Source organism: Mastacembelus armatus, chromosome 17 (assembly GCF_900324485.2).
Source record: "Mastacembelus armatus chromosome 17, fMasArm1.2, whole genome shotgun sequence".
Lineage (NCBI taxonomy): Eukaryota > Metazoa > Chordata > Actinopteri > Synbranchiformes > Mastacembelidae > Mastacembelus > Mastacembelus armatus.
In genome coordinates, this window is record NC_046649.1 from 20,307,709 (window position 1) to 20,318,996 (window position 11,288).

Sequence of the window (11,288 nt, forward strand, 5' to 3'; positions counted from 1 at the left end):
TGTTTTATTTATTATATGTTATACCAGACTGGTAGATAATGTTAAAGACGACGAAAATCTTTATTACTCCATGGCAAAGATTAAAAACCATTTGAGCAGAGACCGTTCCCTTTCAGTGGGAGGGGAACCAAACAGCAGAACCCGGACGTTTCCCATGTCAACACTTCCTGTTGTGTTTTTCTTCTTTTCAAACCAGGAAGATGGATTTGCTGTCGAAAGGATGGGCTGTTAGTTTGCTGCTTTGTTGGTTTTTCGTCGGTAAGTTGTGGTCTAGCAGCGCTGACTGTGTGATTACTCGGTTTTGTTGATGAGCCGGATGTGTTTCCGTGGGGGAAGCTTGTTGGACTTCTTTGTGCTCGGAGCTAGCCGAATGCTAGGCTAGTCGGCGCTAGCAAAATCTGCCCTTTGCTGTTTTTTACTCCCAAGTTTTACAATGAGGTTCAGTGCTGCAGCAACACATGACACATTTACGTCAACACGGACTTCAGAGGTCACCATCCACTTTCTTTTGTCAGGTCATTTCGATTACTTTTCTTCTAAGGGGTCACAGACCGACTCTGTCCTCCAGCTCAGCATCAGCGTGACTGCGCGTGATTTCCCCGGAGCTCGAGGGCTTAAAACGCCAGGACGTCACGCCAAACCTCGTTTACATTTGTTTTAGTTTAAGATTAATCTGATTGCCGCCAAGCACGCAGAACAGCAGAAACCCAGGTGAAGGCACTTTAAAATCGTTAGAGTGCAGGGGTAAATTCGGCACACAAGTGGTCTAGCAATGTATTAGTTAGAGTTACAACAGGTTTTATTTTCACATTACTGCTTTTACTCTGAGTGCCTTCGTTTAATAAGATGTGGGAGAAACAAATGGATCAAGCCGAAAATTTTATTAGATAAACCCTAAAGCTTGACCTTTAAGTCTTAACTTACTTTACGGTGGACAAAGCAACATTTCGAAAGGAGGCAGATGTGAATTCATATAAGAGAGAAGGTGCTTTGTGCATAAAATAGTATTTCATCATATTGTATTTATATATGAAACTACAAAACTCGTTCGATCCAATGGATGGCATTTTAAAGCAACAGCACACATTAGTCTGATATTAGTTAACGGGCTTTTAAATTACACTAAAAAGGGAACTGGAAGAATGAATCCCTTTCAGAGAGTTACATTAGTGTACACTCACTGTTTATTAGGCAGCATCTGGCTAAAACCAGTGCAGTCAAGTTCTGTGATAAATCTTTGTTTGTTCAGGGACACATGTTTTCAAGATGGAAGTGTGCACCAAGGCGCTCAGTACATTTTAAAGTCAAATCTGATCCAGGTGGCCATTTATCAGGTGTTTTGCTATGATGGAGTGTTGAAATGTCCTCATCATGCAGATGTTTGTGTTTTCTCCTCTTGCAGTTGTCAGCTGTAATTCAGTGGAAAAGAAGATTTATGTCAATCTCAATTACACTGTCTCATGTGTGCGGCTGCTCAATGCAACACATCAAATAGGCTGCCAGTGTGAGTATAGTGCTGAATCATGAGTGTCCAAGATGAATCTGTGTGTGTGTCTCCTTCAAGTGTCTTTCTTTCACTTGGTTTGTGTAGTGCAGTTTTTCTTCTTCTTCTCACCCTTCTGATGAGGTTGATGTGTAATGTCTCTACTTACTTCAGGTTTAGAAATGCATGAATAAATAAATCTGTGGCTTTGAGAGTTATTTTCCAAAGAAGATGGAAGCACATAAGTTATAGATCAAACAGGAATCCTCTGTGATTCATTTCCTTATTATCAAAAGCTGCTTGAGGCCTGGGAGAAACACACATGGATGGACAAGCTCGCAGGTCATTTTTGTCTAAAACAGCTGTTTTGCCTCATATCACACATGCTGATGTTTAATTTCCACTTTCAGCCTCTCTGTCGGGTAATGTGGGTGTGCTCCATGTGCTTGAGTCAGAGGAAAACCTGGACTGGGTCCTGCACTCTGGTCCCAATCCACCTTATATGGTTATCCTGGAATCCCCACTCTTTACCAGGTACAGTTAATGTGTCTCGCCCTGCAGAGGGAACATCTTCAGCCTTTCCTAATAACAGATAATCCAGATTTTGGCTTAGCAGGTAGCTGAGAAGTAATAATATAAGTACATGGCAATAAATCTCAAATTCTACCTGTCTGACCCTGAGGAAGAGACTTGAACCACATTTCTGACCCATGTCTAACCAGTATTTGTACCTGTATCGTCTCCCGTACCCCGTGCCGACTGTCTGCTCCTCAGGTCCATCATGATGAAGCTGAAGAATGGCTCCAGCCGAGTGGCAGGTGTAGCTGTTGTGGCACCAAACACAAACCCAGCTGCAGGCTTCTCTCCACACACCAAGTGTCCCAACGAGAACACAGGTGGGTGGGGATTCACATGCTGAAACTTATTCCTCAGGTTGACACCAGCAGCAGAAATGAATTTTAGTTTTATGATTCTCTGAGGGCACAACAAGCCACAAGCTGTAGTTGGTTCAGGTTTCATGTTATGTGTTAATGTGAAAGATTTTTGAAACATTAGAGTTTCACGAAATAATCGTCTTTTCACAGCAGAAATTTAATATCTCATTGTTTTTTGTTTCCGCATCCTTCTGTTGAACAAGAGTAGAACTATAAAAATCTCTTCACAGAAGTAAAAATCCAGCATTCATAGTTTTACTTTAATTAAGTAAGTACTGGACAGTATTATCCACAAAATGTACAAAAACTATCAGAAGTGTATTATAAGTTTATTATTACTGATGCATTAACATATGAGCAGCAGTGTAATGTAGAGTGAAGATATTTTAACTCATTTTTATACCATTTTTTTCTATTGGGCAGTGTCAGTGTGTCATGTTTAAGAAACCATTAACTGTAGAAGTAACTAATGTAGCAGTAGAATCAAAATGAATCAGACCAATTTGTTTTAAAAAGCTGTTTTGCATGTTGATCAACTGAAAAACCTCATTATTTGTTGAGGAATAAAATCTGAAATATCTATGGGGGCACTACTTTTTATAGACACTGTAGACATCAACTTGGTAATAACTTCAATTATCATCTGTCTTCATAGAAATGTGACCACTGGGCACCAACACTGTTTGTACCTTCAGATGATTTACACAGCTTTGAAGGAACCTGCTCATGCATCAGGAGTTTCTGCTGCTGATGTTTTCTCTCTGTGTTTTCTCTCAGGTGTTTACTCAGTGAAGTACGATCCAGCCATGGCCCATTGTAATAAGACATTGTGGAACCCTCTGGGCAACGGGTTGTCCTATGAGGAGTTTGACTTCCCCATCTTCTCCCTGAAGGACGACAATGAGACTCAGGTCATACGGCAGGTAAGCATGACAGCAGGAGCTGATAATCCCATTTGTGCTTAAAGGTACCACATTGTTTAACTGTATCACTGCTCAAAGTGGCTGTCTAATTGTTTTCTTGCTGCCTGTAGTGTTGGAGAATTGAAATCCTTCCAAGAACAGTACATCTACAATCAAATCTGATCTGGGCTTGTCTCTGTGGCTGTTGAGATTAGGAATGATGCAGCACATCTTCATGTAGAGCGAGTTGTAGCACATGATGTTGAGAGTATTTCAGAGCTCACCCAGCATCAAATGCTTTAAACCAATACATGTGCAAAAACAGACAGATCTTATTACAGAGGTTGCAGGTGTGCTGTTCTGATGTAATACAAGTGTACACAGTTTTTTTCTCTCTGACTTCTTTGGTTGGTTGTTCTGAAACCAGTGAAGTGATGGTTAAAAAAAACCCCACACAGCAGACGGAAGCAATGGCAGCAAAAAGTCAGTGCATGAGCAATGAGCTCGCAACAGCCAGCAAAGCTTAACACAACCACCTCTGACACACACCTGCACCGCAGCATGCTGCTATAGCCCAATGAGGATGAACTAAATAAATGCAGTTATAGCTTCATTAAAATGCTAGTGTTGTACACCAAACACACAACTGTAGATACAGCATAATACACCATACACACCCAGGACATGCTGAACTGGCCATCTGGCACCAGGAAGAGGATGTGAGACAAGTTTCAGTTCAGCTGCAGCTGACTGACAATGGTGGACTGTGGATTTAAACTTCTCTGTAGAAAAGTGTGTGTGGGTTTTCTGAAACTTTTAATGACCAGAGGTTGTGTTAGTGTTGTGTTTTATCTGTGTTTGTTTAAGAACTCTGTGGATAAGATGGCAGCACAGACAAGGGAACTGTTATGTAAACAGGTGGTATCAGGTTTGATTCCCACAGCAATTATTGTGTCAAGGTGACAGATTTATTCCCATGGTAGTTAGAGTAGTACAGTGCACAAACATGTCAGTTCACCCTGGAGCAACGAGCTACAACCAACTGCATACGTCATAACATGTTCTAAGGATTGAAAAGTTTGAGATTCACTTAAATGCTGTAATTTTGTTGGGGTTTGTGTGGCTGTACACACAGACGTGCACGCAGAGATTTTATATGTGCATGCTGCTTTCTGTTCACAGTGCTACCTGGACCATAACCGCGCCATGAACGGCAGCTCCCTCCAGTACCCACTGTGTGCCATGCAGCTCTACTCCCACATGTCCGCCGTCACTGACACAGCCACTTGCATGAGGAGAAACGACATCAACTTCAGCATCAACCCAGGTGTTTATACACATAAACACACTGACCACCTTAGTTTTTGTTTATTCAAGTCTGATTTGAGTAGAAATATACAACAATAAACAACATTACTGTTTTTTGATTAGTTCTAACCTATTGGTGCTGGTTCTGTGTTTTCCTTTAGAGATAGTGTGTGATGCACTAGGTGACTATAACGTTTGGGCGTCCACCAGGCCCCTCAACAACACAGCCAAGGGCCACAAGATGTGGGAGAGTGTGGTCATTGCAGCAGCCAGAGTGAGTTGTGTGAAAGAGGGCCGTCTCTATCAATATCTCACTACAGTGCAACATTTGTTAGTGATTAACATGCAGATGCTGCTGTGAGTCTGTGAAAAGCAGTGACATTTCCCTGGAAAGTTTGTGCAGTGATCTCACTCACTTTGAAAGCTTTCCAGTGTAAATGTAAAAGTCAAGTCCAGGCTACGTCCTGCTTTGTTATGTAAATCCTGTTATCTTGCATGTTTCACTATTGTCTGACATGATTATAAATCATAAGTCAGTTAATTGAGAAAAGATTACTTCATAATGAAAATATTCACTACTTCCAGAAGTCGGTGGAACTTGGCCCACAAGCTCATTTATGGAACATGAAAATAGGTCAGGGCATGTGGGACCAGACTACTTACCTAGACATGATCTCTGCCTGATGCTTCTCCTCTCTCCCTGCTCTGCAGCTGGACAGCAGGTCTTTTTTCTTTGACATTGCTCCAGGAGCAGAGAGTGGTGTCTCAGGGTTTGTCACCCTGCTGGCAGCCGCTCACGCTCTGCGTAACGCCACCCAGGAGGCCCAGCCGAACCGCACCATCCTCTACACCTTCTTCCAAGGGGTTGGTTGTTTCCACAGCACTGCCTGCACAGCTGTGCTGGATCAATTAAGTTTGATTATGTTTGGAGTATAGTGCCAGCCATATTCATGGTTCTTGTGTATTTTCTTTGACTCCAGGAAACCTTTGATTACATCGGCAGTTCGAGGATGGTGTATGACATGGAGAACAAGCAGTTTGCGTTGGACCTGGATAATGTTCACTCGGTACTGGAGATTGGACAGGTGTGTGTTGTACATTGCACATGCTGCCACCTTTTAAGAGAACACTTTTTCAGAAGACTTTTCATTTTAGTAGTAAACAATGTCCTTGACTTTTAGTATTGTAATATTTTGTAAGCTGTATATTATTTGTATGTGCAGTTCATCAGTTTGCTGAATTTTCTCACAATAGGTGGGACTTCGTGCCGATTCCAGGCTCTGGCTTCACTCTGATCCTGTGTCCAGGAGAAACAACAGTGTCAATGAAGAGGTTTGTGATCTGTGTGCACTGCCCCACCACAGAAACATAATTGAGCTGAAATCATCCATCCATCATCTACCACCTATCCTGGAACATCCAGGGTCTGAAATCAATTAATACTAATTAATATAAGAACACATTTTCAGGCTAAGACGGGAACACATGTGGGACCATGTGCAAAATGTCCTTAAGCACTATTTCTGTATAAAATATTATTAGATGAGTCATTTTCAGAATGTGAGGGGCAAAATTAACAGATTTGAATTGATCAGTAACTGTGAATAATTTCCGTGTTCCAGGTGAAGGGACTCATCGCGAAGTTGCACTCGGCCGCCACAGGTTTGAGTGTCTCTGTGCAAGAGCCCAGTTTCTCTCAGCCGCTGCCGCCCTCATCCTTCCAGCGTTTCCTGCGAGCGCGGCCAATCCCTGGCATTGTCATCGAGGATCACCAGTCTGCTTTCACCAACAGGTGATTCAGGGTTTCTGGAGCTCCACATCCTTTGAGTTTATCATGGTAGTAAACTGACACTTCATGTATTTTTCTGTTCTGTGTGTAGGTTCTATGAGAGTATGTACGATAATGCTGAATACCTGAACGTGTCTTACCCACCAAACCTGTCGCCAGAGGAGCAGCTGGAGTTCGTCACTGACACTGCAAAGGTGTTTCTGTTCATCACAGTTAGCAGTGTGCTGTAAGCTTTGTAAAGCCAGGCCATGTCTCCTTCCCCCGTTTGGTCTGACTGTGGACAGCTCTAACTTTAACTTTAGCAATTTTAGATAAATATCTGCATTAAATATCAGTGAGTGTTAAATACCAGCTACTGATTGTTTGCTTCAGTCAGTTATTGGCATTTTCCTGATTAAAATCTTTTCATGGAAACATGTCTTGCAGAATTTAAGCTGATTAGCTGTTGACAGCTCAACTTAAATGTTGTTCTTTTCCTTTGAGGCTCTGACTGAGGTGGCGACCGTGGTGGCACGAGCTCTGTACACCCAGGCAGGAGGGGAAGAACCCCAGCTGAGCAGCATTAAGGCAGACCCTCAAATAGTAAGACTGCAGAGGCAAAAAAAAATCTTATCTATGAGCTCACTGTTTCTGTATAAAGTATATTTGCTTGTTCTTGACTCCACCTTCACATCAGAAATATCGCAGCCGATCTCAGCCTTAAGAGCGTTTCTGTACTTTGTCCTTTGTTCTGAGCTGTGACAGACTGTTTACAGGAGCAGAACAGTCTTAACATGTCAGGGAATATGTCCAGTATTTTTACATCTTGGTTCCAGTTCTCATAGTGTTGAAATGTTTTTCGTAAGATGCAGTCTGCTCACTTGATATCTCTGTAGTTCATTTTATTCTCAACTGTTTCTCGGGGTCATTTGGACACAGACACTGATGTTTCTTCATGTTTTGTTTTCTCTGCCATCTCTCAGGTGACCCAGATGCTGTACAGTTTCCTCGTTCAGTCCAATAACTCCTGGTTCCAGCAGCTCATCCCCTCAGACCTCAAGAGTCATCTGAGTAAGCTGGAATCCAAACTTCTGTAGAAACTAGACTCATATCAAAGTGGTGAAAATGAATAATAAAATATTGCACTGCTCATGAATATGTTTTGTTTGTTTGGTATAATTATTCCAATCCAATTGTTTGGATTTATTCAAAGAGCCATGTGGGCAGTGAGCTACTTTCCCATCATTACCAACACTGGATCAGAGCAGAGGAGACACTAAACCTAATTTCTTCTGTTTCAGCCAACAGGCCTCCTAACTACTATGTCGGCGTGGCCCAACAGTCCAGCGAACCGACTCTTCTGGTCCAGCACCTCCTGGCGAACCTGACAGGCAGAACCGTCAACATCACCCAGGAGAACTGTCAGAACCAGAGAGAGGATGAGAACGACAAGGAGAGCAAACATGTAAAACATAACAGCAGTCTATTTCTTTACATTTCAGGGAAATGAAGTGTCACAGCTCAGTATATGATACATTTCTGTCTCCTAATTTTGATTGACTCATTTCAAAACCTGTTGATATATAGAATAAAAATAAGCTGCTAGCATTATTAACAGCTACAGTGTTGACACACCTATGGTGCTTGTTCCACTTGTTTTAACACTAAATGCTATATCCCCCCCCCCACCTCAGATGTACTCCTACATGTGGGTTCAGGGCGTGGCACCTCCCAACGGTACGGAGAGAGAGGGTTACTGCATCCGCTCCACCGTTCGTCTCTCCAAAGCATTGTCGCCTGCCTTTGACCTGCGGCAGTACACCTCCGATGATTACTCAACTTGGACTGAGTCCAGGTGGAAGTCCATCAAAGGACGCATATTCCTGGTGGCCAGTCATGAACTGGAGGTACGCCTGCCCTTCACCCCTCAGGGTTGAAGACGATACACACCACAGGTTTTAGCCAGATTTCCCTGATTTGCACTGAGAATGTTTTGGGTGCTCGTTGCCAATTGTGTATTCCTTAGATATAGATATAGATATAAATATATATCTATATATATATATTTCTTTATATACTAAAGTGATAGTGAGATAATCGTCCTGTCCTTCCTGCAGATGTTGACGCTGGGTGTGGGTGTTGGTGTGCTGCTGACATCCCTCCTGCTGACCTACATCATCAGCTCCAAGGCCGACATCCTCTTCAGCTCAGGGAGGGAGCCCACCAACGCCACCTACTGATCCACACAGAGGCAGCACAGGCCCACTACCACTACTACTACTACAATTACTACTACTACTACTACTACTACAACTATCCCAACCAGACATGGACAAGGACATTTCTATCAAACACACCATGAGTAGGTACACAGGCAGGTTTTCTTGAGATGACGACTTTTATGGACTCACTTGTTTGAGACATGACATGACATGACTGGACTGGACTGGACTGGACTGGACTGGCCTGGATGGAGTTGGACTCATCAGGGTCAGAAAACACTGGTCAGGTACCAGAGGGCCCTGCCAGTGGAAAGGATGTTTATATTTCTTTTAAGTTTTTGTTTTTCCTCTTTATTGTCAAAGAATGTTTTGTTTACTGTCTCATAAAATAGGCACTAAACAGTGAGCATTACTGTGTGTGTGTGTGTGTGTGTGTGTGTGAGTGAGTGAGTGAGTGTAAGTGTGAGACTGCAATTCAGTGTTTACAATGATGTGTGTGTGAGGATTGCAATGGTATGTGCAATACTGTAGCGGTCTCCTCTGTCATGTAGTTAACTTATCGATCAGTGCAAATGATAAGAAACCACTTTGTGAGTCAATGAGCAAGTAGAAAGTTTAGATTCAAATCTGAAAATGTGTGGTGAAGAACATCATAAGAAAAATTATCGAGAAATATTTAAATTTTTGATCCCAGTACAACTATAACTACATCTGAATATGTAGTTGTAGAGCCACTGTAATTTCACATATTGTGATTTTTATGTGAAGAAGAAGAATTTCCCAAAAAGACAAAAGTCACAGCTGACAAACATTTTGCTTCACGCCGATCAGCTGCCAAAATCTCCAAATCCATTCCCAAAATCAGATGCTGTGACACTGGGAAGGTGCTGGTACTCTGGCTGTGCACTCTCTTTGGGTCATACTTTGATAAAGGGGTTTTACTTTCAGCAGTGGTTGTTCATTTACTGGCTGGAGTTAATTGTGATGCCTTGATGAAATAAACATGGCTTCTTTTCCACTTTTTTTGTTCATACAGGTCTGAGTTTAACTGAACTGACAGCAGCATTTCACAAAAACAACAGTATGGTCTCGTTTCATATCTTTGCTAAGTAATACCTCTTGTTTCAGGCAATCACCTGAGTCCCTGGTGTTCTTGGAGTGTGACAGGCATAGTTCATTACTCTTTCACTGGATACAAACCAGAAAAGGTGTGAAATGTTCAGTCATTTCATCTAAACTGCTGGTTCTCAGCTCTTTCACCTCGTGAAGCTGTGTCTGCTTGCACACAGCATGTTACTGAGTTGTGAGCAAAAATAGCAGTGTGTTTTTCTGCTAATCATCATCTGGTCCCTCACATTTATTTATCTCGTGAGGTGTCCTGAACCCTCAGGCTGGGAGCGGCTGGTCTTAGCTAAACCCCTCATTCATTGTCAGTCTCAATGTCTTGGGTTTCTTGAGTTTGTTTAAACTGTGACAAATGAGCCTGAATATATGAAGCTGCAGCACAAAGTCACACAATCACAGTCACTGAGAGGGTTTTTTAAATTGTTCCACAATCACAATCCTCTGGCGTTACACCCTCAACCTGGAGACACAAAAACTCAGGAGTTTCCCAGGAGAGAACCTCAGGGGAAGTGAGTCAGGACAAATAGGTGCTGCCCATACAGAGAAACCTGAAGCAGCAGTGATGTAAAGATTGAGTAAATAGAATTCAGTTTAATGGAAGGGCCTTTTTATATTGGTTCTTATTTTTATATTTCAGTTTTAAAACTGGCCTATGTAACGTATAAAGTCATTATATGAACAAGCAGGAAAATTGAACCAGTGCTGAAAGAATTGTTTATTACGAACAATCTAAAAATACTCCATGTGACTGTATTTCTCCACCTGTTAACAGGCGGGTCAGTCTGAAACAGCAGCACTGATCCCAGTTTATTGAGGCACAGTACACGCTCATCTTTCTCTTGTTATATTATCCCTGTGAAAGGCCGCACGGCTCCTGTTTACCCATAGTTCCCTACATGGGCAACTCATTCCCAGCGTTTCCTCAGGGCAGCAGAGGCATAAAAATCAACACTCACCTCACACACTGTATATAATCTGTGGCCTCATATGATTAATATACACACACACTGAGTACATGTGAATGTGCCACACAAAAGAATAAGATTTCAGATTTCCCACCACATTCCATAAAAATGAGAAGATTCATTTTGCAGAGTAGTGAGTTGATCTGCAGGATACAATAAAACACCTGCCTTATAAATGTGCCTGATGATTGGTGATCTGGCTTTACGGTGATATCAGGAACCAGTCCACCTTCCAGGGGTGTTGGTACTGTTGTTATTGGTTGAATAAATCGTGATTATATGTTGGTTCTTCTTTTTCTTCTTTTGATTGATTGATTGATTGAAGCTTCCCAATCAGAGTAAAGTAGGATTAGTATTTTTAGTTTGTGAAATAATTTCCCATAATTAAAGTTGAAAACATAAAAGCCTTGAGCATTGTTTTAAAGCATTACATAGATTTTCTTCTTAGTACTCAGCGATTATGAGAAATTTGATTTGAATATTAAGTTTGAGGAATTAATAGTAGCAGAAAAAATAAACTTTAATCATTTTTTTAAATAAAGCCAATAGCCCAAAACAACCATATTTTATTTGAAACTGT

General features: G+C 41.8%; 1 protein-coding gene across 1 annotated transcript; it reads left to right on the plus strand.

The window, feature by feature from the left end:
• The first annotated feature begins 129 nt into the window (after nt 1–129).
• On the plus strand, nt 130–9,641 carry ncstn (nicastrin). Its single transcript, XM_026313972.1, has 17 exons — nt 130–258; nt 1,403–1,504; nt 1,894–2,017; nt 2,258–2,379; nt 3,196–3,341; nt 4,503–4,647; nt 4,790–4,902; nt 5,340–5,492; nt 5,609–5,713; nt 5,883–5,960; nt 6,251–6,420; nt 6,509–6,611; nt 6,901–6,999; nt 7,380–7,467; nt 7,698–7,861; nt 8,091–8,303; nt 8,514–9,641. Exons 1-17 carry the CDS (start codon nt 201–203, stop codon nt 8,634–8,636), a joined length of 2,106 nt encoding a protein of 701 aa, XP_026169757.1. The 5' UTR covers nt 130–200; the 3' UTR covers nt 8,637–9,641.
• The last annotated feature ends 1,647 nt before the right edge of the window (nt 9,642–11,288 follow it).